Source organism: Dipodomys spectabilis, unplaced genomic scaffold (assembly GCF_019054845.1).
Source record: "Dipodomys spectabilis isolate Male_0828 unplaced genomic scaffold, ASM1905484v1 ptg000069l, whole genome shotgun sequence".
NCBI classification, from domain to species: Eukaryota; Metazoa; Chordata; class Mammalia; order Rodentia; family Heteromyidae; genus Dipodomys; species Dipodomys spectabilis.
The window spans coordinates 9,692,644-9,717,769 of record NW_024870746.1 but is presented as its reverse complement, the minus strand read 5'-3'; the positions used below and the strand labels follow the sequence as shown (position 1 = coordinate 9,717,769).

Sequence of the window (25,126 nt, the reverse complement as noted above, 5' to 3'; positions counted from 1 at the left end):
TCACCATTGTTCATGGTCCTTGATTGAAGTTCAGGTGGAGCAGGACATGGACCAGGAAAGAGGCCTTGGAGCTGGAAGTACCTTTGATGTGATCTTAGCTACTCAGCAAGGCATCCTGTTTTTGCCTCTGCGCACAATCCAACCTCTTGGGTCTCCCCTCACCCTTTGTATTCTCTCTCAGGAAATTTCAGGCAAGATAATTGAGGAACAAACACCAGAATGAGATCAGAGGTAGCTAAGCACCATCTAGATGAACTGGCAAGAAAGGAGAGAGTCAGTGCCAGGTGCCAGTAGCTCACACCCATAATCCTAGCTACTCAGAAGGGTAAGATCTGAGGATCCTGGTTCAAAGCCAACCTATGCAGGAAAGTCCATGAGACTTTTACCCCTAATTAACCACCTGAAGTGGAGCTGTGACTCAAAGTGGTAGAACTTGAGCACAAAAGCTCAGGACATGGCCCAGGACCCACATGTGTGCTGTACACATATGCATGCACAGAGAGAGAGAGAGACAGACAGACAGACAGAGACACAGAGACACAGAGAGGGGGCAGGCTTTGGTTCCCCCTGCTGGCTCCATTGGAAATGACAGGCAGCTTCCTCCCTCTTCCCCCCCCCTTCCCCCCCCCCCCCCTTTTCACATTCCTCAATTGGGTCAAATATTTAACCCCATTGCTGCAGGGCAAAACAAACAACCGATCTCAGGAAAGAAATTTATTTGCAAACCCTTAGGAAGGCATTACAAATAAAAAAGATAGAAACCCAAATTAAACCCTGAAACAAATGGGAACAAGCCTGCTGGGTAGCCAAGGCGCCTTGAGGCAGGCAGGGTAGGGTAGTAGAGGAGAGATGCATTCCAGATAGGGACCTGATCCTAGTTAGTGCCTGAGTCTGTGTATTCAATGACTATTCTAGGAAAGGGAATTAGGAACCAGAAATCTTCACCCCACCCCTCCCAGCGTTGCCCTGGCTGGGTGGAAGAGAAGTCAGCAGCACTTGAGGGCAAAGACAGTATGGAGTTTGATCTGGACATTTACGGCCAGCTCTGACTCCAACTAGCCCATAAATAAATTACCCTGCTTGTGTCAAGGGTTGAGGTGGGGAAGTAAGCTAACTAGTCACAGCCTCTGAAAGAAGGGGCAGGTCTGCCCAGCATCAGGCGGGGCTATAGAAGAACACAGTCTGACTCGGGCTTTGGTCTCTGCCGTCGTTCTCCGGCTGGGCGTCCAGATGCAGCTCCTCTCCCCTAAATGGGATTTAACAGTTGGTCATCTAACAACCTTGGAAGAACACGAAGGACAGAGGAGATTCTAGAAGGCAAGTGTCATGATCTGTAGGGAAGAGAGAGAGGGAGAGGTGCCAGGAAAAGAGGGACGGAAACCTGGCAGAGAATAGTGAAGGAATAATATTTGTTCTGGACCGGGCAGAGGCAGGTGGCCCAGCGTGCTGAGGGAAGAGCAGAGCAGGCTCACCTGAGGTGATGCGACCCGTGTGTGTGCAGGTTGGACTATTGGCTGTTGTTGATATTCTTCCTGCTGAAGTTGCTGGGCCAGTTCCAAGTCGCTAAGACCCACTGTTCCTTGTGGCTGTTGCTGCTGCTGTAGAGATAAGGCGATCAGGTAGTCCTAAAAAGACCAAAAGTCACCAGGTAGACTAAGGCATTGGAATGGAGATTCAGGTTATGTTTCTAAAGCAGAGTTTCCTTTAAATTGTCCAGCCCTCGCTGGGCAATACTGATACAATCCAAGCCACTTCTGGAGGCTGTGATCTGAGGATGGCAATTTGAAGACAGACTCTTGTCTCCAATGAACCAACAAAAAGCTGGAAGTGGAGCTGTGGCTCAAGTGTTAGCGTGGCAGCCTTGAGCAGAAAAAGCTGAGAGACAGTGTCTAGGTCCTGAGTTCAAGCCCCAGTAATGGCACATGCATGCATCCATCCACCCACCAATACCCCCACCCCCACCCCACATCTGCAGTCCTCTCTGAATTTTTTTTTGGGGGGGTCTGGTCATGGGGCCTTGAACTCTGGGCCTGGGCGCTGTCCCTCAGCTCTTCAGCTCAAGGCTAGCGCTCTACCACTTGAGCCACAGCACCACTTCCGGCTTTTTTTCTTTTTGCTTATGTGGTGCTGAGGAATCGAACCTAGAGCCTCAGGCATGCAAGGCAAGCGCTCGACCACTGAGCCACCTTCCCAGCCCCGCCTCTCTGAATTTAAACATAGTGTATTATCCATGGTACCAGAAAATACACACCAAGCAAGGTGATTGTTACAGTGAAGGAGCAGGGGTGTTAGGGTTATGTCTACATGATAAAATGCACCTAGCCCATTTAGGGTAAAGAGTTCTCTGTGACAAATGAGCTCTCTTCATCTTTCCCATAGTCCCCCACACACCTGGTCTACCTGCAGCTGCTTTGCTGGGGAGCCACTCCCACCCTCTGCCCCAGGGTCCTGGCCCAGGGAATGACTTAGATGGAAGTCAGAGTCACAGAAGCAGCTGTCTCCGTCCACATTGTGCAGGCTCTCCCATACCACTTGCTCCTCCTGTAGAAAACCCTGGTCAGTGACCAGTAGATACAAGTGACTCTGCCAAAAAAAGGACAGAGCAATTGGTGAGACAGGTGTTTTGGACTCAGGTTACTGCTGCCAGCAGGAAGTTAGAGACCTTTTGAACTCAGGTGCTGGTAGCTCTTGCCTATAATCCTAGTCAGGAGGCTGAGATCTGAGGATCATGGTTTGAACTCAGCCTGGGCAAAAACCCAGCCTGGCCATAAGATTCTTTATCTCCACTTAACCACTACAAAGCCAGAAGTAGACCTATGGCTCAAATGGTAGAGTATTAGCCTTAAGCAAAAAAGCTCAGGGACAGAGCCCAAGCTCTGAGTTCAAGCCCTAATACTGGCAGCATTTTAAAAAAATGTAAAAAGATCTTTTTTTTTTTTTTTTGCCAGACCTGTGGCTTGAACTCAGGGCCTGGATACTGCCTGAGCTTCTTTTGTTCAAGGCTAGCGATCTACCACTTGAGCCACAGTGCCACTTTTGGCTTTTTCTGTTTATGTGGAACTGAAGAATTGAACACAGGGCTTCATGCATGCTAGGCAAGTACTCTACCACTGAGCCACCTTCCCAGCCCTGTCAAAAGATCTTCTGAGTCAACTGGTGTGCTGGCTGAGACATATCAGTATGAGCATGTGGGCCTTTCATAAATGTGTGTAGCTGCAGGGAGAAGGAAGGGATGTGAGTATGGTAGAGATTTTGATCAACCCAAGGGCCTGCTTTCAACCCTATATCCCCTGGTCCTCAGAGACTTCTCCCCTCTTCACTTAGTTCCCAGACTGCTCTGGCCACTTGTAACTCTAGGAGACTGTCGCCAAGTTCAAAAGCTCCAACTGCCCCTTTTGGGAGAAGCTTATGCTTTCCTGCCCGCTGACAGCAGGCTTGCATCCCTCTTTATGGCTCCTTCTGGCCTTGAGATGTGAGCCAAAAGGACCATTTATCACTTCCAGGCAAGAAGCATAGAGTGAGTGCAGAGTATCCCTCTCCTTTCCCACATATACCAGATAAAGCACTTCCTGTCAGTCTGGGCCCTGGAGTGAAGACAGTATGGGCCAGAATGTAGCTGGTTCCCAATGAACATGCAGAATAAGTGAAAAATAAGTCATTGTTGTGCTAAACCACAGGATTTTAGGGCTAATGTGTTGATACAACTTAACCCAATATCTTTTCTTAACCCCCCCACCTTTTTTTTTTTGGTGCCTGTCCTGGGACTTGAAGTGGGCCTGGGCGCTGGCCCTGAGCTCTTTTACTCAAGGATAGCATCTACCACTTGAGCCATAACCCCACTTCCAGCTTGTTGGTGGCTAACTGGAGAGAAGAATCTCACAGACTTTCCTGCCCAGGCTGGTTTTGAACCTTGATCCACAAATCTCAGTCTTCTTAGTAGCTAGGATTACAGGTGTGGGTCATGGCACCTGGCTCAACCCACCTTCTCTCGACTGAAACACTGACCCAGAGAAAGAGGCATGGGGAAATACCTCACCCCAACCCCTCCACTTCCAAACCCTCATCACCTTGTGCTTAGTCAGAGTGCTGAAGTGGTTGTTTCGGAAAAAGACGCTAAGTTCTCCTTCCTTGGCAGCTGCTGTGAGTTCACACAGGCCATGGTAGGTGAGCTGCGCCGCCGTGGTCTCCAGAAACTGCTCTGCAATCAGGCCTGAAGACACAAAAACGAGAGGAACTTCGCTTAAATTCAAACTCCATGGTCCCCTGAATAGCACCTGAGAGGCTCTGGGTTTGATCCCTGCCATATCATGACACAAACAACAAAATAAGGTCCAGCCTCAGGAGGATCCTGCAGTAAGCCCTTGTCAGAAGCCTTCCTGAGTCCCATCTTCCGAATCCCCTTCCTAAGGGCTGCGGATGTAGGTCCGTGGTACAGTGGGTGCTTCACATGTATGTGGCCTGGGATACCATCCCTGGCACACACAAAAAAAGTTGAGATAAACCCCTTCCTTGAAGCCTGGATACATGTATTCAAGAAATACTCAGCCTTTGAGAAACTGAGGCAGGAAGACAGCAAATTGAAGGCTAGCCTGAGTTACACAGGGAGACCCTATCTCCAGAAAACAAAACAACTGATAAACAGCTACCTTGTTGTCTGGTAATGTATGAAGCACTGGGTTGATACGTCAGTGAACTAAACAGATAAATTATCAGTCTTGTGGAGCTTATATTCTAGTAGGAGGTAGTGGGAGGTGAAAAATCAGAAAATAATAAACCTAAGCATTAGCATTCCCGAATACATGATCCATGGGGAAACGGGAGTGTCACCTTCTGTCACCAGGTTGGGGTCGCTGGAATGTTTGCAGGTGATAATCTTCTCTACTAGCTGGTTGTAACTCAGTTTCCCAACAGCACCCACAGACTCAGGACTCTGGGAAGATGGGGTGGGACAAAAAAGATATTGAAGCTGGGTGCTGGTGGCTCACACCTGTAATCCTAACTACTCTGGATATCTGAGGATCAGAGTCCAAAGCCAGCCCTGGCAGGACAGTCTGTGAGACTTTTATCTCCAATTAACCACCATAAAACCAGAAGTGGAGCTATTGCTCCAAGTGGTAGAGGACTAGCCTTGAGAAAAAGAGCTCAGGGACAACGTCCAGGCCCTAAGTTCACACCTTATGACTGACAAAAATAAAATAATAAGCCAGGCGCCAGTGGCTCATGCCTGTAATCCTAGCTACTCAGGAGGCTAAAATCTGAAGATCACAGTTCAAAGCCAGCCTCGGTAGGAAAGTCTGTGAAACTCTTATCTCCAATAACCACCAGAAAATCCGAAGTGGCGCTGTAGCTCAAGTGGTAGAGCGCTAGCTTTGAGCTGAAGAGCTGAGAGACAGCGCTCAGGCCCAGAGTTCAAGGCCCACGACCAACAAAAAAATAAATAAAATAAAATAATACATTGAGTTTTTTTTAAAGAAGGTAAATAAAACCAAGCCACTCCATGATCAAAGGTTCCTGAACGTTTGATGTCTACAGAACTAAGCCTATTTGCATGTGATTTGCTTGGATTAGAATGCTACCCCCTAAAAAAAAAAAATTAAGGAATTCAGCACCAGGTTTAGCCCTAGTACTCTTCCAAACCAATTTAATTTCCACCTCACAAAAATCGGCCTCACTACTGTGAGCATGAGCTGGAAAAGAATCTCCCTGGGCCTCCTGCCCTCACCTGTGGATCAACCAGCCAGCCATGGTACAGAGGTATGCCTAGTAGGTCGAAGATGCTGCATTCGGGCGTATACTCAAAGTCAGAGACGCCTGTGAATCGCACATTGACATCCAGACCTGTGGCCAGTTTAGGCAACACTGTCATTGCATCATTCACATTCTGCGGACAGAAAAAAAAATGACGGGTAGTCTAGCTTCCTCTACATGACGCATTCCCACCTCCAGAAATAAAACAGCTGGGAGCCACCTGTAATCCTAGCTACCTGGGAGGCTGAGATTTGAGGTTCAAAGCTAGATAGAACAGGAAAGTCTATGAGGCTCATCTCTAACCATTAAGCCAAAAGTTGAAAATAGAGAGCTGTGGCTCAAGTGGTAGAGCACTAGCTTTGAACCCTGAGTTCAAGCCCCAGTACAGAAAGAAGAAAGAAAGAGAGAGAAGGAAGGAGGGAGGGAGGGAGGGAAGGAAGGAGGGAGAGAGGAAAAGAAGGAAGGAGGGAGAGAGGGAGGGAAGGAGGGAAGGAAGAAGGAAAGAAGAAAGAAAGGACTTAGGAAGCTAAAGCCATATTCCCAGCCCCACTCTGGCTCTCTTACAACCTACTGTATTCCTTCCTTGCCCAAGCCTGCTTTATCTTATGGAAATAAACTTATTCTCCAGGAATATATGCTATTCTCTTGAGAAGGAAATCATGGTTGAAGAAACCCTCTTTAGGGCTGGGAAGGTGGCAAGTGGTAGAGCACTTGCTTTGCATGCATGAGGCCCTGAGTTCAATTCCACAACACCACATAAATAGAAAAAGCTGGAAGTGATGCTGTGGCTCAAGTGGTAGAGCACAAGCCTTGAGCTGAAGAGCTGAGGGACAATGCCTAGGCCCAGAGTTCAAACCCCACGACCAACAACAGAAAGAAAGAAAGAAAGAAAGGAAGAAAAGAAAGAAAGAAAGAAAGAAAAGAAATCCTCTTAAGTATGGCACCAGTGGCTCATACCTGTAATCCTAGCTACTCAGAAGGCTGAGATCTGAGGATCTCAGTTTGAAGCCAGCCTGGGCAGGAAAGTCCATGAGACTCTGATCTATCTCCAATTATGCACCAAAAAACCAGAAGTGGAGCTATGGCTCAAGTGGTAGGGTGCTAGCCTTGCACAAATAAACTCAGGGGCCTAGTTCAAGCCCCAGGACCAACACAAAAAGTAAAAATAAAAAAGAAGCCAGGTACCAGGGGCTCACGCCTATAATCCTAGTTACTCAGGAGGTTGAGATCTGAGGATTGAAGTTCAAAGCCAGCCCAAGCAGGAAAGTCCATGAGACTCTTGTTCTTTTTTTTTTTTTTTTTTTTTGTCGGTCGTGGGGCTTGAACTCTGGGCCTGGGCGCTACCCCTTAGCTCTTCAGCTCAAAGTGAGTGCTCTACCACTTGAGCCACAGCACCACTTCTGTTTTTCTAGGGGTTTTTTTTTGTTTTTTTTTTTGGGTCCGGTCGTGGGGCCTGAACTCTGGGCCTGGGCGCTGTCCCTCAGCTCTTCAGCTCAAGGCTAAGAGCTCTACCACTTGAGCCACAGCGCCACTTCCGGCTTTTTTCTTTTTGCTTATGTGGTGCTGAGGAATCGAACCCAGGGCCTCGAGCATGCAAGGCAAGCGCTCTACCACTGAGCCACCTTCCCAGCCCTTTCTAGGGGTTTTATTGGAGGTAAGAGTCTCATGGACTTTCCTGCTCCAGCTGGCTTTGAACTGTGATCATCAGATCTCAGCCTCCTGAGTAGCTAGGATTACAGATGTGAGCCACCAGCGCCCGGCTTCCAGGAGACTCATCTACAATTAACCACCAGATATCAGAAAAGGCACTGTGTCTCAAGTGCTAGAGCACTCACCTTGAGCTGAAGAGCTCAGTGACAGTGCCCAGGCCCACAGTTCAAGCCCCACGACCAACAGAAAAAGAAAAAAGAAAAGAAACCCTCTTTAAGTGCCATGGTAGTATGCTCAGTAGCTTAGAAAGTACAAGGTTCTGAGTCCAAACTTCAGTACTACTCCACTTCCCCTCCCCCCCAAAAAAGAAAAAAATCAACTCTCTTTAAAAGCGGCAAAGGCTTCTCTCAACAGTGCCAGTGTTCCCAAACCTGCAACCCGTCTCTGCAGAGCTATTCCCTTACCTGCTGAAAATTAAGCTGCAGTCCCTCTGACTTCTCTTGGGGCTTGATGGACAGGAGGCAGTCTCCTACAAGGTAAGTTCCCTTATCAATTTACTGTTTCAACTGCCCTAAAAGTTCAGCTTTCCAAACTCCTAACAAATAGGGATACTTATAGTACTACAAATAGTTTCAGAGTTGGAAAAGACCTTAGAGTCTAATCTAAAACCTTCATTTGGCCCGGCACTGGTGCCTCACACCTGTCCTACTCAGGAGGCTGAGACCTGAGGATCGCCGTTTGAAGACAGCCTGGGCAGGAAAGTCTGTGAGACTCTTATCTCCAATTAAATAAAAAGCTGGAAGTGGCATTGTGGCTGGAGTGGAAAAGTGCTAACTTTCAGCAAAAGGAACACAAGAACAGTGTCCAGGCCCAAAGTTCAAGCTCAGGACTGGCAAAAAATAAAAAATAAACAAAATTTTCTCAGAGGAAGAAAGAAAGTTACACCAATTTCAGGTAAGGGAAGAGGCTGGGAATATATATGCAGCCCAGTGGTAATAGCGTTTGTTCCGAATACTCAAGGCCTTGGATTCCATCCTCAGCACTGAAAACAAACAAAAAGGCTAAGCACAGGATTGTTGTTATAATCTAGGATTCTGGACACCTTGACCTTTGCTCTCCAGCCTTGCAGAGAAACCCCACCTACCCTTACCATCCCTGCCACACCAAAGCCCCAGTGGGGATCCTTCAGTAGTGTGGACTTTAGGCTGAGGGAATTGCTCTTGGACCCCTTTGGGAAATACCTCTTCAAGGCCCAGTCACTCACCAAGATGCGCCATTAGCTCGTCTGATGTGATCATTTCCTTCTGGGGGGGAAGCTTCACCTGGAGGTAGAAAGGGTGATTGTGTGGGTGCTTTCCAGCCCAGAGTACAAAGGAGAAACCCATAAGAAGAGAGGGATCCATTGTTAAAGGTAAGGTGTGTGTGTGGGGGGGGGGGGGGGGGGCCAAGAGAATGAAGGGGAAGCAAGGCATTCCCAAATCCTAGGGAGTTGTTGAACTAGAACTAGAAGAGAATAGAGCTGGGCACCAGTGACTCACACTTATAATCCAAGCTACTCAGGAAGATCGCAGCTAGAAGCCAGCCCAAGCAGGAAAGTCCATGAGGCTCTTATCTCCAGTTAACCACCAAAAAGCTAGTAGTGGAGCTGTGGCTCAAGTAGTACTAGCCAAGCAAAAAAGTTCAGGAACAGCTCCCAGGCACTAGCTCCCAGGGCACACAAAGAAAGAACAGAGAATAATCTGGAATTGTGTGTGTGTGTGTGTGTGTGTGTGTGTGTGTGTGTGTGATGGTAGCAGGGCTTGAATTCAGAGCCTTGCTCCCTTTGGCTTTTTCTGCTCAAGAATGGTGTTCTACCACTTGAGCCACACTTCTACCTCTAGCTTTTTTTTTTTTTTTTTGCTGTTTAACTGAAGATACAACTTTCTTGGATTTGTCTACCCAGGTTGGCTTCAAACCTAGGTCCCCTGGTCTCAGCCTTCTGAGTAGCTGGGAGTTTGGTGTGAGTGGAATGTTGGAGAAAAGCAGGACAATCGAGGTGAGTGAGGGAAGAATTCTCCCAGATATTTTCTGAGCTCCCATCCAAACTCTGTCTTACCTTCCACTGCAGAAAGAGGATATTCATGATAGCAAGAAGAGGGCAAGGGCCATTGGTGCTCTGGGTGATAATGGGAGTCCGTTCTCCCTTCCAGGGGATCCACTTTACACAGTAGACATCTAGCTCAGGCTGTCGGGTCCTGGGGGACTGGGGAAGCTCCTGGGGCCTGGAGACTGTTCCTCGTGTCTCTATTTCAGGTGACATTCCGCAGGGTGGCCCAGGTTGACTTGGGCTAGTCTCAGGAGGACACGACTCAAGATTATCCCCAACCTGGCCAGGGAGCGAAGCTTGATCTCCTAGCTCCTGTTCTCCAACTGTTCCATCAGTGTTCCTGGCATCCTTGTTTTGCCAGTGCGCATCCCGTTCTGCTGGGACCTCACGGCTTTCAGAGGTGACGGCTTCTGTACTCTTGATTTTATCAGGGGCCAAATGTTCTGGCTGAGGGTGTTCCATGGTAGGAAGGAAATCAACTGAAGGGCACTTGAAGGTGTTTTCTGACCTCAGGCCACAATTGCCTAGGCCAGTTGTGGTACACAAAAGCAAGATGTGTCCAATAAGAAGACCATTGAGCTGAAAAGGAAAGGGATCTAGAAAAGTGTTAGAAAGGTGTGTGGCCTGCAAAGCTGACACTAGCACAGGCACTCGTGGCTCTGAGTAGTACCAGGCCCTTCTCAGCTTGTGTAAACAGGACTCAGGCTGAGCTGGTTCCACATCTAACTTGCTGTAACCTGATGAGAGGAATCCGGGCTTGAGCGGGAAGAATCTGGTTGAATTGCTTCCCTAAAACAGAGAATGGCAAGAAATGAAGAAAAGAGAAAAAGGGAGAAAGATCAGAGAAAGAGATGAGGAAACATTAAACTATCTTTTCTTTTTTTTCTGAGTTGTATGGGTTTTTTTTTTTTTCCTGTCGGTAGTGGGGCTTGAACTCTGTGCTTGTTTTTCTTTTTTTCTGTACTGAGGCTTGACCTCAGGGCCTGGATGCCAGCCTTTAGCTTTTTCCATTCAAGGCTACCATTTGAACCACACCTCTACTCGGGCTATTAGAGATGAGTCTCCTGGACTTTTCTATCTCAGCAGGCTTTGAACCTTGATCCTCAGATCTCAGCTTCCTGATTAGCTAGGATTACACCAGTACCTAGTTTAAATCTATCTTAATACTGTTTGGGGCCTAGGCCTAGGGTCTAGCATGCACAAGGCCCTAGCACTAGTAACTTGTTTTAAAAGGCCAAGAATCAAAAGCAGACTATCCTAATGGCTAATTTGATCGTGAGCTTACCCAGTAAAAGGAATCACATCCGTAACCCACAGCAGAGGCAGGGTGGCGGAAATTCCTCTGCCCCACACCAAACTCCTCCTCTTCACAGAACATCCTGAGTACACACAGGCTCCGTAGGGATACCTTCCCCCCACCTCACCCCAGGGTTGAAAAGATTAATCACCACCTATTTGTTGGGTGGAGTAGAGATGCAGCCTGTCCCCAGATCTTTATAGTGACAGGGCAAGTTATTCTCCTCAAAGGACTCTGCTGAACCTTACACAATCCCAAACCACAAGCAAAAAGGTTGTGGGAGGGGCTTCCTGTAGGCTGGAGAGGGGAAATGTAGGTTGTGGAAGCTTGAATCCGAGAATAGTTAAGTACAGACTAGGGCATCAGACACAGTCCCCACAAATTCTTTCTGTAAGCTTCTCTTGACAGCTGGAGTTGACACAGCAACTTCTCTTTGTTCCCCCAACTGCCTAAACCCAGAGACACTGTCTTGCCCATTATTCGTATGAATATGCATATAATGATTATTTGCACAAAAATAGTCCTTCTGCACTCACCAACTGGTATGTTCTTTTTGTCTGGTTCCATCTAGGTCATGGTAGTTTTTAAATTTTATTCATCTATTTTATATTTAGTGTGTGTGTGTGTGCACGTGCGTGTGCACACGCGCGTGCGCAGGTATTGCAGCTTGAAATCAGAGCCTAGGTGCTATATACCTTAGTTTTTTCATTCATGACTAGTGTTCTACCACCTAAGCCACAGCTCCACTTCTGGATATTTGGTGGTTAACTGGAGATAAGAGTCTCAAGTGCTCTTTCTTCTGGCTGGCTTCTAACCTGGATCCTCAGATCTCAGTCTCATGAATAGCTAAGATTACAGATGTGAGCCATTGGCACTCAGCCTCTTCTTTTTCTTTTAATTTGTGAACACTGGACCTGTTTAACCTGTTCTCTATCAGCACTAAGCACTGAGTCAAGCACAGAGACGTTTAATCAACACTCAACAGTAAATGATAAAAAGTCACCAAAAAAAAGCCCTACTTTCTGTCTTCCTTCTCTCTTCAATCTCCCAGCTCCCTTCCTAGCTCTTTAGTCAGGATTAAAAAAAATGAGGAAAGCCAAGCACTAGTGGTTCACGCCTGTAATCCTAGCTACTCAGGAGGCTGAGATCTGAGGATCACAGTTCAAAGCCAGCCCAGGCAGGAAAGTCCGAGAAACTCTTATCTCCCATAAACCACCAGAAAACCGGAAGTGGTGCTATAGCTCAAGTGGTAGAGCGCTAGCCTTGAGCTGAAGAGCTGAGGGACAGCGCCCAGGCCCAGAGTTCAAGCCCCATGACTGACAAAAAAAAAAAGAAAAAAAAAAAAGAAATCATCTCTTTTCTCCTCCAGCTTCATCCATAGCATCAGGGTAGCTGATACAGCTGATGCTATGCTTTCTTTTTGTAAACTTATAGGAATTTTGGGCTGGGGAAAAGACTTGGAAGGTAAAGATAAAAAACATTAAAATTACTAAAATAAAATAAGCCTAGTCACCCAAACTGATCAAACTCCTGATCCAAATACAATTCATGCTAGTTGCTTTTGGATTAGAATCAGAAATTGTGTGTAGGCCTTACACCTTTCTCTCTCTCTCTTTCTCTTTCTTTCTCTCTCTCTCTCTCTCCGTCTCTCTGTCTCTCTGTCACTTTCCTTCCTTACACATGGCATTTACTACGAGCTTTGGAGCAGATGCTAGAACATGGGAAAATTGACAAAACTTGAAAGCTTGAAGAAAAGTTAAGACTCTTTTCTACCTAGTACTAGAAATGATCAATCCAAGTAGGGGCTGGGAAGCTAGCTGGCCAGAGGGATAAGCCAGAAAAAACTGGGTGCTCAATATCTAAGGGAGGAGCTGGGAAGGTGGCTCAGTGGTAGAGCGCTTGCCTTGCATGCTTGAGGCCCTGGGTTTGATTCCTCAGCACCACATAAGCAAAAAGAAAAAACCCGGAAGTGGCGCTGTGGCTCAAGTGGTAGAGCACTAGCCTTGAGCTGAAGAGCTGAGGGACAGCGCCCAGGCCCAGAGTTCAGGCCCCATGACTGGACCCCCCCCCAAAAAAAAAAAAAAAAACACCTAAGGGAATGGAATCTCAGAGAATTGTTCAGAGCTAAGTGGGCAGGACATATAAGAGGGTCCAACCCCCCCTATAAGGGACACTCCCAGTGGGAAGGACAAGGTGTATTTCAGTGTAGGAAAGAATGAGGGGGAGATCAGGGTTGTTTTTTTTTTTTAATAGATGTTCTTATTTTTTTATTTATTTTTTGGGTCCAGTCGTGGGGCCTGAACTCTGGGCCTGGGCGCTCAGCTCTTCAGCTCAAGGCTAGCACTCTACCATTTGAGTCACAGGGCCACTTCTGGCTTTTTTCTTTCTGCTTATGTGGTGCTGAGGAATCGAACCCAGGGCCTCAGGCATGCAAGGCAAGCGCTCTACCACTGAGCCACCTTCCCAGCCCTCACCTCACTCCTTACACTTCCTCTCCAGCTGTAATTATCCTAAGGTGGCAGGTAAAGGGCTTAAAATAGCCTTGACTTCTCCCTAGTCAGTGGTAGTAAATAGCCCCAGAGTGGAAGAAATGTATCAAATAGGTCTGGATGTAGCTTCAAGAAGCCATCGTCCACTCCCAGGAACCATCTTCTCCCCTCAAATCCCATGCTAATCTCCTCAGTCTGACCCAAATCTTCAGAAGAACTCCCACACCACTACAATGCACTGTCAACCTGCTCCGGAGGAGGGAGGGTGAGTTGGAGGAGGGAGGGTGAGTTGGAGGAGGGAGGGTGAGATGGAGGAGGGAAGAAATGGAAGGACCAAACAGTGTCTCTTACATATTCCTTCTGCCTTAGTTCTTCTAACCCATTCACATAGTGGAGAGGGAAAGAAAAAAAAATCATGAAAACAAAGTTTGTCTGTTGTTGTTGTTGTTGTTGTTTTTACCTTAAAGAGGTGGGTGAAGCTCCAGGAAGGTGGTGGGCTCAGCTCTTCGGCAGCTGGACTGGGAAGGGTGGACACGAGGGCACCAGTGCCAGCTGCTGCCTTCCAGCAGTCAGCGCCAGAGCTTGGACAGGTTGACACACGTTCAGAAGCGCTGCTGTCGTTGCCGTCCTAGCCAGATCCCAGATCGTGGCCACTTCCAGACTCACTTCCAGGATTGGGGAGCCCCCATGACAAGTAGGGGAGCAGACAAGATGCTCCCGGTGGTTCTCAGCGCCTTCAGAATTCCTGAGTGGCAGAGTCGAACAGTGGTGCCGCTCCAGGCCCTGACTGCACACACTGGTTTTCAAAGGAAGTTTGTGGTTATTCTTTTTCTCTTCTCTCTTTCTTTTTTTCTTTTGCCCATCGGGACAAAGAAAAATTAATCAAGGACAAGCTCCTAAGAAGAGGAGGGGCCTACCTCGCACTGAAGGACTTCCATTATCTGACCCGGTCAGCAGCCTGCTGATCAGCAGAGAGAGAGAGAAATAAGGAGAGAAAAACAACAGACCCTTTCTCTTCCCTCCTCCCGCGGCTGGAAGGGACGGAGCGCTTGTGCCTCTCTGGTGAGAATGGGGAAGAGCAAGTGCGGTGGCTGGGCGGGGAGGAGCAGGGCTGGAGAGCAGCAGCGTGGTGACAGTCCTTTCCTTCTCCCCACAACTTGCTCTGGACCCAAAAAACCTGGTCACAGAGCATATGTGCAGATTTACTCATGTAATTCTTTTTTTAATTTCCTGCTCTGGTGTTTAAAATAAAGTCTAGAAATAAAATTGGTTGGGTTTGGGCACCCAGTGTACACAGAAGGTGTGGAAGAAACCCAGGCTCTTGGAAAAGAACACTGTCGGGAGAGAACCATCAGAGCAAGGGGAGATTCAATGCCCCGAACTCTGATTTCAGATTCAGCCTCTTTCTCAGTTTCCAGCTTATGGGAGCAAGATAAGCTGGTAGGAAGCTAGTGGTAGGAAATGAAAGAATCGATTAATAAATGAGGGGACATTTGATACATTTGATGACAAAGGGGTTTTTTTTCTTCTTCATTACTCTGCACTACTTTGGGGCTGAAAAGTGGCCGCTAAGGAAAGTCAAAACCTAGCTCTACATTCTGTGTGTGTGTGTGTGTGTGTGTGTGTGTGTGTGTGTGTGCGCGCGTGCGCGCGCGCTGGTATTGGGGCTTAAACTCAGAGCTGGGATGCTGTTCCTTAATTATTTTGCTTAAGGCTGCTGCTCTACTACTTGAACTACAGTCTCACTCTGGCTTTTTTGGTATTTAGTTGGAGATGGGAGTCTTAGAGACTTTCCTTCCAGGGCTGGCTTGGAATAGTGATCCTCAGATCTCAGCCTCTTGAGTAGGATTGCAGGTGGGAGTGAGCCATCAGCCCCTGGCTAGTAGCTCTCAACATTCTGAAGGGCCCTTCACATTCTATTTACACAACTGCCACAGGATGAGACTTTAAGCAACTCTGAAAGCTGAAAGATCAATTTGAACAGTTGGGGAGTCAGGAAGCAAACTCAGGGTTATAACAGCCTAAGAATGTAATGAAGAGGTATTTGTGGAGACTGAAGAAGAAAACTGTAGAGTTGTAAAGAAGAACCAAGTTAGAGGGACTGTATGTAAAAGCACAGGAGTAAAAAAAAAATTATGCTAATATCTTTCCATCATGGACAACCAGGAAATTGGTGGGAATGGTTAGTTTGGGAAAGGGAAGAATTCAGGGAAGGAAAATGGAAAACTGTTATGCCATGTTGTAATTTAAGATGTCAATCAGCGTGCGCACGGTAGCCCATACTCGTCATGCCAGGACTCTAGAGACTAGGCAGCAAGGTCCCGCGTTTGAGGTCAGCCTAGACTACATAGCAAGAAGCGTTGGAGAGTCGTCCCTTGCTATATCATGGTTCACTTGTTTGTACTTGGCGGATATTTACCTATTGCGGGGGTTGGGGGGGTGTCTCTGGAATGTAATGTGAGGGATCACTACATATTTAAAAAGCAAACAAACAGTGAAATGAAGGGACTGAGAAAGTGCTCAGTGGTAGAGTGCTTGCTCGCATGTACGAGGCCCTGGGTTCGATTCCTCAGCACCATCTAAACAGCCGGAAGTGGTGCTGTGGCTCAAGCGGTAGAACCCTAGCCTTGATCTGAAGAGCTGAGGGACAGCGCCCAGGTCCAGAGTTCAAGCCCCACGACCGACAAAAACAAAACAACAACCCCCCCAAAAGAAACAAAACAGTGAACCGAGATACAGCGAGGGACGACTCTATAAGTATGTGTCAAAGTTTTCAGAAAGTTGTCCCGTCTGCAATGGAATGGGGCGTCTGGAACGTCTGAACTACGTCTCCCAGAATGCCACGCGATACGCAACCCCGCCCCCTCGTTCTCTGGGAGACGTCCCATGAGCCTCTGGGCGTAGAGCTCCGCCTCCGCCGCTGGGGGCGGGCGGCGTCCGACTCCGGGAGCACCGGATTACGTACTTCCTGCGGAGGTCGGAGGCCGAATCCCTTTATGGCGGGTTCGAGACCCGCCTCCTGGCTCGCCTCTAGCCCCTGAGCCCTGGGCGGGGTGTGTTCGCCGGGTAACCTGTGTTCGACGAGGGCCGACAGCACCCCGGGCGCTCCGCCATGGAGGCCTTCCTGCAGGGTTGTCGAGCTGCTCTGCAGGTAACGGATCTCTGTCTGTGATCGTAAGGAATGGAGCTTGGGGGTCCGGGAGGGACGGGGGTGATGTGGGAATCTCGGGAAGCCCCGACAGTCGGTGTGGGGAGGTTGCCGACGTGTGGGAAGGAGGTTTGGGGTCTGATCGGGCTTGGGGAATTTTACGCGCCGGAGGCGGCTGCTGGGGCTCCGGGCTTTTGAGTCCCCGCCTTTGGGGACTGACCGGGAACGAATGGGGAGGAGGAGTCTTGATGTTTGAGTCTCGGCTGGCTGTCGCCCGGGTAGTTCCCTCTAAAGGACCTGAGCCTTGCCGCCGCCAGCCTCTCCTCTTAGGGTGTGCTCTCTCCTTGTTTTCCCCTCGCCCCTCTGTCAGTGATCTGCTCCCAAGGCTTGGCTTAGCCCGCTGTCCGCAGGTGAACCTCGAAGGTGTGGAGAGAACCCGGGTGCACGGCTGTACTTGCTCTAAATGGCGGATTCTCTGTGGTGGCCGGACTCTTTTCTAGGTGTTAAAGGTGGTCGCGCAGAATCTGTGTATTTTAAGCCAGACATCCATGAGGCATTATGAGTTGACCCACAGCCTGCATTCCTTTGCTTCTAGATTTCTTCTTGGCCCTAATGCCCACAAATTACTTAAAAATCCCCACCCTCCTCCTGGTCAGGAATAGCACAGAGTGTTTGAAATCAAAACACCTGAATGTTTTGTAGCTTGTTTTAGGTTCCTACCCTGCTGACTGGTCATGCAGCAGTGGGCTGCTTCTCCCCTGTTAGCAGCACAAAGCTAGTCAGTGAGAATTTAGAAGGTCTCCTGGATCCCCCTACTTTGAGTTACACTGTCCCTGAAGAAGCGCAGACGGATGGCCTATGGTCTTCCTTTTAGAGTATCTTATCTGGGTGTGGTGGACTGTGCCCGAGATCCAAGTACTTGGGAGGCAGGAGGGTCTAAGTCACAGAAAAACAAAACTAGCCAAATACTGAGTTCTACCTGTAAGTTCTGATCTTTAACAAATGCCAAACATCACCTAATTCCTTTCTGGGATAAATAAATGCTCTCTTACTGGGATGAGGTTCAGTTTTTTTTTCTTTTATTTTCCTCATTTTTTTTGTCAGTCATGGGCCTGAACTCTGGGCCTGGGCACTGTCCCTCAGCTCTTCAGCTCAAGGCTAGTGCTCTACCGTTTGAACTACAGCGCCACTTCAAGCTTTTTCTGTTTATGTGGTGCTGAGGAATTGAACCCCAGGGTCTCATGCTTGCAAGGTAAACACTCTACCTCTGAGCCACCTTCCCAGCCCCAGGTTCAGTTTTAACACCAATTAACACCAAAGTTTTCTTTGTGAAAAATTTATAGTGTTTTAATGCATAACAATTTGGAGCCAATGTTTTCTTTCTTCATTTTCATTCCCCCTCCCCCCATTCTTTTTCCTTTTTCTTAGGCAGGGCCTTCCTGAGTAACCAGATGGGTCTTTAAATACACATATCAACCTCCCAAGTACTTGTGTGCCTTTACACTTGGCTTTTTTCTTTCTTTCTTTTTTTTAGGTCAGACCTGGACTCAAACTCAATACTTCTTGCTTTTGCTTATTGGCTAGCACTCTGCCAATGGGCGGTGGGGGGGGGGGGGGGGTAGGGGAGGTCAGCTGCCCCCTCCCCACACACTTTGTTTTCCTCCCCATAAAGGTTTGAATTCAGGGCCTCATGCTAGCTTGCTTGCTTGGCTAGCATTCCACCACTTGACCACACCTTCAGGCTGGGCTTTTTACTGGTTATTTTTTTGGAGATGACACCTCAGGGACTTTGCCACCCTTTTCTGCCTCAGCTGCATCAAACTTGATCTACAGCTCAGCCTCCTGAGTAGCTAGGTAGCTAGGATAATAGATGTGAGCACTAACACCCCACTTGTTTTTTTTTTTCCCAGTTCTGGGCCTTGAACTCAGGGACTGGGCACTGTCCCTGAGCTTCTTTTGGTCACTTGAGAGCCACAGAGCCACTTCCAGCTTTTCCTGTTTATGAGATACTGAGGAATCAAACCCAGGGCTTCAAGCATGCTAGGCAAACACTCTACCACTAAGCCACATTCCCAGCTCAACACCCCACTTCTTTTGGGGTACTTTCTGGGAACTTATTGGAGTTCAGCTGGAAAAGGGTATTAACTGTTGCTGAATTTTTATGGCACCATTCTATGATTTAAAACAGTTGGGCTGAGCCGGGCGCCGGTGGCTCACGCCTGTAATCCTAGCTACACAGGAGGCTGAGATCTGAGGATTGAGGTTCAAAGCCAGCCCAGACAGGAAAGTCCGTGAGACTCTTATCTCCAATAAACCACGAGAAAACTGGAAGTGGCACTGTGGCTCAAATGGTAGAGTGCTCACCTTGAGCTGAAGAGCGCAGGGACAGTGCCCAAGCCCAGAGTTCAAGCCCCACGACCTGACCCAAAAAAAAAAAAAATAGTCTCAAGAATTTTCCTGCCCTGAGATGGCTTCAAACCACAATCTTCAGATCTCAGCCTCCTGAGTAGCTAGGATTATAGGCATGAGCCACTGGCGCCCTGCTCTTCTCTGCCTTTTTCCATCCCCAAAGAGTAAGATGCAAATGTTCATTTCTAAACTTGTGAACTCAAGGTGAGTTAGAATACTGATCACCACACAGTCTTGCCTGGACTTGGGAAGAGAAGGAAATTAGACTTTAGGACTGTTAGGTAAACTGATGGCAGGATATACCAGTGCATACCAAACATTAGAACTGTTTTAAATTATAGAAAGTAGTAAATGTATATAGGGAAATATTAAATATGAAAAGATAAAATGAGGGCTGGAGAATGTGGCTTAGTGGTAGAGTGCTTGCCTAGCATGCATGAAACCCTGGTTCAGTTCCTCAATACCACATACACAGAAAAAGCCAGAAGTGGTACTATTGCTCAAGAGAGAGAGTACGAGCCTTGAGCAAAAGCAGCTTAGGTGATGTTAGGAGAAATGAACCCCAAGATAAGGACTCAAATGGTTTTTCTTTCTTGCTATTGTTTCTAACATATTTATAAGATGATTTCTTTGTTGCTTTGTATGTCCCTCCTCCCACGGTATAACCCTTGTTTTCTCTGTATTTGATGTTGGTATAATTTGGGGAGGAGAAGGGAAAAAACATTGTTTAAATAGGGATACAGGTGGACCCATTGCAACAATGAGATGTACAAGATGTCATGTCGAAAAATGAACTTTAGGGACTGGGAAGGTGGCTCAGTGGTAGAGCGCTTGCCTTGCATGCATGAGGCCCTGGGTTCGATTCCTCAGCACCACATAAGCAAAAAGAAAAAAGCCGGAAGTGCCGCTGTGTCTCAAGTGGTAGAGCTCTAGCCTTGAGCTGAAGAGCTGAGGGACAGAGCCCAGGCCCAGAGTTCAGGCCCCACAACCGGACCCAAAAAAAAAAAAAGAAAGAAAAATGAACTTTACAATTTTGGTGGGGGAGGGTGGAGGAGGTAGGGGGGATGGGAGGGCAGGGATGGTAAGGGGAAACAAAGGAGGAGGAACAGTGCTTGATAAGAAATGAACTCAGGCTGTGAAGGTGGCTCAGCGGTAGAGCCCTTGCCTTGCATGCATAAGGCCCTGGGTTCGAGTCCTCAGCACCACATAAGCAAAAAGAAAAAAGCTGGAAGTGGCGCTGTGGCTCAAGTAGCAGAGCACTAGCCTTGAGCTGAAGAGCTGAGGGACAGCTCCCAGGCCCAGAGTTCAGGCCCCACGACCAGACCTCAAAAAAAAAAAAAAAAAAAAAGAAATGTACTCAGGGAAGTGGCACTGTGGCTCAAGCAGTAGAGTGCTCGCCTTGAGCTGAGGAGCACAAGGACAGCACCTAAGCCCAGAGTTCAAGCCCCACGACCGACAAAAAACAAACAAACAAAACAAGAAATGTACTCAGTACCTTGCTCATGTAATTGTAACCCCTCTGTATGGTATTTTCACAATAAAAACTTATTAATAAAAACAAACAAAAAGGGCTGGGAAGGTGGCTCAGTGGTAGAGCGCTTGCCTTGCATGCTCAAGGCCCTGGGTTCGATTCCTCAGCACCACATAAGCAAAAAGAAAAAAGCCAGAAGTGGCGCTGTGGCTCAAGTGGTAGAGCACTAGCCTTGAGCTGAAGAGCTGAGGGACAGTGCCCAGGCCCAGAGTTCAGGCCCCACGACCGGACCAAAAACAAAAAACAAAAAAAAAAACAAACAAAAAAACAGCTTAGGGACAGTGCCCAAGCCCTGAGTTCAAGGCCCAGGACTGGCAAAAAATAAATGAAAAGGTTTTTTCGGCTTGATTCTGTTCCTACATCCACCCTGTTTTGTTACTGGTGTAGAGATAAATTTAGATAAATATACCATTCACTTGAATATTGCTCTTAAATAATCATTTAATTATAATTTTTCAAGGGATTGTGACTGTTTGACTTTTGCTCAAGATAAACACAGCTGATAGTTACCAGACCTATCTCTGGCAATACCATATTATTAGTATGTGATACCAGAAATTTTCTATAGTCTCTGTCACAGTAATAGGATGTTCAATTTAGGAGAAATCTTATTTAGTCAGGCAAGATGGTGCATGTCTATAATTTCAGCTCTCCTGGGAGGCTAAGATTGAAGCCGGATGATCAGAAATTTAAGGCCTAATCCAGGTGCTAGTGTCTCACACCTATAATCCTACCTACTCAGGAGACCAGCCTGGGCAGAAAAGTCCATGAGCACCCCTTCTCCAAAATAACCATCAGGAAAGTCAGGCTAGAGGCTTGGCTTAAGTGGTAGAGCACCAGCCTAGCAAGCAAAAGGCCTTGAGTTTAAACCTCAATAGCATGCGTTCACATACACACACAGAAGCAATCCTACTTAACATCTTCTTCCTGGTGATCATTCCTTCATGTCTGGAAGTCACCTTTCTTCAGCATGAGACTGTTCTAGTTCATCCAGGAACAAAGGCTCTCAGGAGCCTTTGGATAAGGAATGGTGTACTTGTTTCAGGCATTAGGCAAGATGGCTGGCTGTTCTTAGAAATTTCTAGTTCCATCCAACGCTGGTTGCTCACGCCTGTAATCCTAGCTACTCAGGAGGCTGAGATCTGAGGATCATGGTTCAAAGCCAGCCCGAGCAGGAAAGACTGTGAGACTCCTATCTCCAATAAACCACCAGAAAACCGGAAGTGGCGCTGTAGCTCAAGTGGTAGAGCGCTAGCCTTGAGCTGAAAAGCTGAAGGACAGTGCCCAGGCCCAGAGTTCAAGCCCCACGACCGACAAAAAAAAAAAAAAAAAAAAAAAAAAAAGAAATTTCTAGTTCCTTTATCATCATGGGTCCCATTTTTTTTCTGAGTTTGCCTGTCTTTGCCTCTTTTTTTTTTTTTTTTTAACCCTTCTCTCATTAACTTTTTTTTTTTTTTTTTGGGGTCCAGTTATGGGGCCTGAACTCTGGGCCTGGGCGCTGTCCCTCAGCTCTTCAGCTCAAGGCTAGTGCTCTACCCCTTGAGCCACAGCACCACTTCCAGCTTTTTTCTTTTTGCTTATGTGGTGCTGAGGAATCGAACCCAGGGCCTCAGGCATGCAAGGCAGGCACTGTACCACTGAGCCACCTTCCCAGCCCTGCTCTATTTTCTTTTCTGTTTGTTTTTGTGCCAGTACTAGGGCTTGAATTCAGGGTCTGGATGCTGTCCCTTAACTTTTTCACTCAAGGCTGGTGCTCAAGCCACAGCTCTACTTCTGGCTTTTTGGTAGGTAAGTGTATATAAGAGTCTCATGGATTTTCCTGCCTCTGCTGGCTTCCAACCCTGATCCTCACATTTCAGCCTCCTGAGTAGCTAGTATTACATGCATGAGCCACCAGCACTCAGCCTCATTTTCTAATATAAAAAGCAGTAAGAAGCAAATCTGAGGTTCAGCTTTTCGAGTGCTGGGCCTACTGCTTTCAGAGAACAAACAGTGTAAAGAAAGGACAGAGCGGAATGTGCACATCAGGGTTTGGGGGTGGAATATTCCAGTTAGGCTAGAGTAATGGTGGGTGCTGACTAGGAGGAAGAATGCTACCACCTCCCTAAGTTACACACCACACCATATACCCCTCTTCCAAGATTTGCTACAAAACTACTATCCCATTTTTATTCATTCCTTTTGTTTGCTGCTCTCATCTAGGCTTGGCTTAGCACAGCAGTTAATTATTAGTTCATTTTGTTCTAGAGATCTCTCCTCACCTCAGAGCCACGAAGTTATATTGGTCCCTGCTTTCTGCTTTCCTTTGCCTACTTTTTTTTTTTTTTTTTTTTTAATTTTATTTTATTGTAAAGCTACTATACAGAGGGTTACAGTTACATGAGTGAGGTAATGAGTACACTTCCTCTTGAACATTGTTACCCCCTCCATTGTTTTCCCCCTACCATCCCCTCCCTCCCTCCCTTCCCCGAGGTTCTTTTTTTTTTTGATTGTGATTAAATGATTACATAATTTCAAAGTCACAAGTTCATTCTAACTTCCCTGGAGCAAATTGTCTACCACAGTCTGTAATATATAACAGTGTTCACATGTTATATACCATGTTTGTGATCAGCAGCATGGGGATATTTAGTAGTGGTTCAACCAGATGAGCGGGTGTTCTTTGTTTCTTAAGTCCTGTTAGTTTTGTCGTATCACCTAACCCCTTTGCCTACTTTTCATGCTGCGAATCTTACAGATCCTGATTCAACTGCCACCGGCAATGATGCAGCAGTCTTTGTGTGTGTGTGTGTACCAGTCCTAGAACTTGAACTCAGGGCCTGGTCACTGCCCCTAAGCTTTTTTTTGCTCAAGTCTAGCTAGCGCTCTACTACTGGCGCCACGGTGCCACTTCTGCCTTGGTAGTTTATTGGAGATAAGAGTCTCCTGCCTGGACTAGCTTTGAACATTGATCCTCAGATCTCAGTCTCCTGAGTGGTTTAAAATCACAGGCATGAGCCAGCAGCACCTGGCTGAAGCAACTCATATTCAAACTTTGAAAAGTTTTTTTTTTTTCCCCAAGAGCCTCCTTGAATAGCAGTAGTTTCTCTACCTTGTTCTGCTTTTTCTGTTTCTCACCTTTTTTCTCCATAGGCAGGGCCATGTGGTTCTCCGGTTTCTATAGTTCCCTCTCTAGAGAACACAGGATGCCCCTTCCTGCCTCAGTGAGTAGATTATCCACAGCAAGCTATTTCAAGTGTTTTGCTGTCACTTTGGTCCACAGCCATCTGGTATGTGGTCCACAGTGTTTGGTATCCAGGAAACAAAGGGGCCTTTTCTGGTATGAGGATTAGGAGTTGTAAGTCAGAGGAATTACTGTAAGATTGAGATCTTGTGCACAGAGTTCTCTTTGCTTTGGAAAATAGTGTTGAAAAATTTCCCGGTATCCATGAGCTTCCACACAGTATAGACATAAGAACCAAGGTAAAATAATTTATATAGTTTTGCTACACGTACATAATGTGTAGTGATCAATCAAGTCAGGGTACAAGTCAGGATAAATGACGTGTGTGTGTGTGTATGTGTGTGTGTGTGTGTGTGTGTGTGTGTGTGTGTGTGTGTGTGTGTGTGTGTACGTGTGTGTGTACGTGTACCCCCCCATCCACCCACAGCTGTTGCTGTACTATTTGAGCGATGTGTCCAATCAGCATTTTTTTTGGGGGGGGGTCTGCTGGTGGGGCCTGAACTCTGGGCCTGGGCGCTGTCCCTCAGCTCTTCAGCTCAAGGCTAGTGCTCTACCACTTGAGCCACAGTGCCACTTCCGGCTTTTTTCTTTTTTTTTTATGTGGTGCTGAGGAATTGAACCCAGGGCCTCATGCATACAAGGCAAGCGCTCTACCACTGAGCCACCTTCCCAGCCCTCCAATCAGCATTTTTGTTGGATAATTGGAGATGGAGTCTCCTGGACTTTTCTGCCTGGGCTAGTTTTGAAATTGAGGGAGGCCTGAGATCTTCAGATCTCAGCTTCCTGAGTAGCTAGGATAGAGAAATGAGCCACTGGAACCTGACATTTTTTGTGTATATGTGTGTGGAGGATAGGAATTGAAGCCATGGCCTTGTAGTACATGCTAACCACAACTTATATATAACAAAGCTACACACCCTAGCCTCTTCTCTCCATGTGCGGAAATATGCAAAACTTTCTGTACTGGCTATTTTAGAATATTCAGTCATTGTCAACTATAGTTACAGGTGCTGTATTAAAGGACACTAGAAGGTTAATGGGCAAGGGTGCCCATTAACTGTCCTCTTCTCCGCTCTTCTCCCAGGCTCTGGTAACTACTTTTCTACTCTACTTCTTTGAGGTCAATTTTTAGGCTTCCACATATGAAAATGTGTGATATTTCACTTTCTGTGCCTATTTTCACATAACATACTATTCCTTAGTTCAGTCCATGTTGCTGCAAATGACAGAATTTCATTCCTTTTATAGCTGAGTAAATACTCTATTATGAGATTGTGGTTTGAGGCCTGAAGGTAGAAAAGTCTGTAAGACTTCATTTTTAAAAAAGCTGGGCTGGCCAGGCACCGGTGGCTCATGCCTATAATCCTAGCTACTCAGGAGGCTGAGATCTGAGGATTGCCATTTAAAGCCAGCCTGGGCAGGAAAGTCTATGAGACTCTTTATCTCCAGTTAACCACCAGAAAACCAGAAGTGACACTGTGGCTCAAGTGGTAGAGCACATATCTTGAGCTTAAGAGCTGAGGGACAGCGCCCACCTAGAATTCA

The 25,126-nt window shown here is 47.1% G+C and overlaps 2 protein-coding genes across 5 annotated transcripts in view; one reads left to right on the top strand and one right to left on the bottom strand.

Moving 5' to 3' along the window:
- Positions 1-699: 699 nt before the first annotated feature.
- On the bottom strand, positions 700-14,660 carry Mindy1 (MINDY lysine 48 deubiquitinase 1). Of its 4 annotated transcripts, XM_042681953.1 has the most exons (11): positions 14,188-14,657; positions 13,731-14,066; positions 9,494-10,273; positions 8,663-8,720; positions 7,863-7,927; positions 5,723-5,881; positions 4,828-4,930; positions 4,068-4,210; positions 2,392-2,583; positions 1,473-1,625; positions 700-1,246 (listed from the first exon to the last, which is right to left on the bottom strand). In XM_042681953.1, the coding sequence occupies exons 3-11, from the start codon at positions 9,944-9,946 to the stop codon at positions 1,166-1,168; spliced, it is 1,407 nt and encodes a 468-aa protein (XP_042537887.1). In that variant the 5' UTR covers positions 9,947-10,273; positions 13,731-14,066; positions 14,188-14,657; the 3' UTR covers positions 700-1,165. The 4 variants fall into 4 exon arrangements, with proteins under 4 accessions (XP_042537887.1, XP_042537889.1, XP_042537888.1 ...); XM_042681955.1 differs by having other exon boundaries at positions 1,473-1,598; positions 13,731-14,659; XM_042681954.1 differs by lacking the exons at positions 13,731-14,066; positions 14,188-14,657 and having other exon boundaries at positions 9,494-10,297.
- A 1,533-nt stretch (positions 14,661-16,193) lies between these two features.
- Prune1 (prune exopolyphosphatase 1) overlaps positions 16,194-25,126 on the top strand; it is a 31,099-nt gene continuing 22,166 nt past the window's right edge. Inside the window, exon 1 of the mRNA XM_042681743.1 lies at positions 16,194-16,421. Within this exon, the coding sequence (XP_042537677.1) occupies positions 16,383-16,421 (39 nt within the window). The 5' untranslated portion in view covers positions 16,194-16,382. The remainder of the gene's footprint in view (positions 16,422-25,126) is intronic.

What these genes read in the sequence shown, in the direction of transcription:
- Mindy1 (XM_042681953.1), bottom strand. Translation starts at nt 9,946, where the DNA reads ATGGAACACCCTCAGCCAGAACATTTGGCCCCTGATAAAATCAAGAGT. An exon ending in GCACTCTGACTAAGCACAAG is followed by an intron (nt 2,584 to 4,067) that starts GTGATGAGGGTT and finishes TTTTTTTGGCAG; the next exon opens with AGTCACTTGTATCTACTGGT. An exon ending in AGCAGCTGCAGGTAGACCAG is followed by an intron (nt 1,626 to 2,391) that starts GTGTGTGGGGGA and finishes TGGTCTTTTTAG; the next exon opens with GACTACCTGATCGCCTTATC.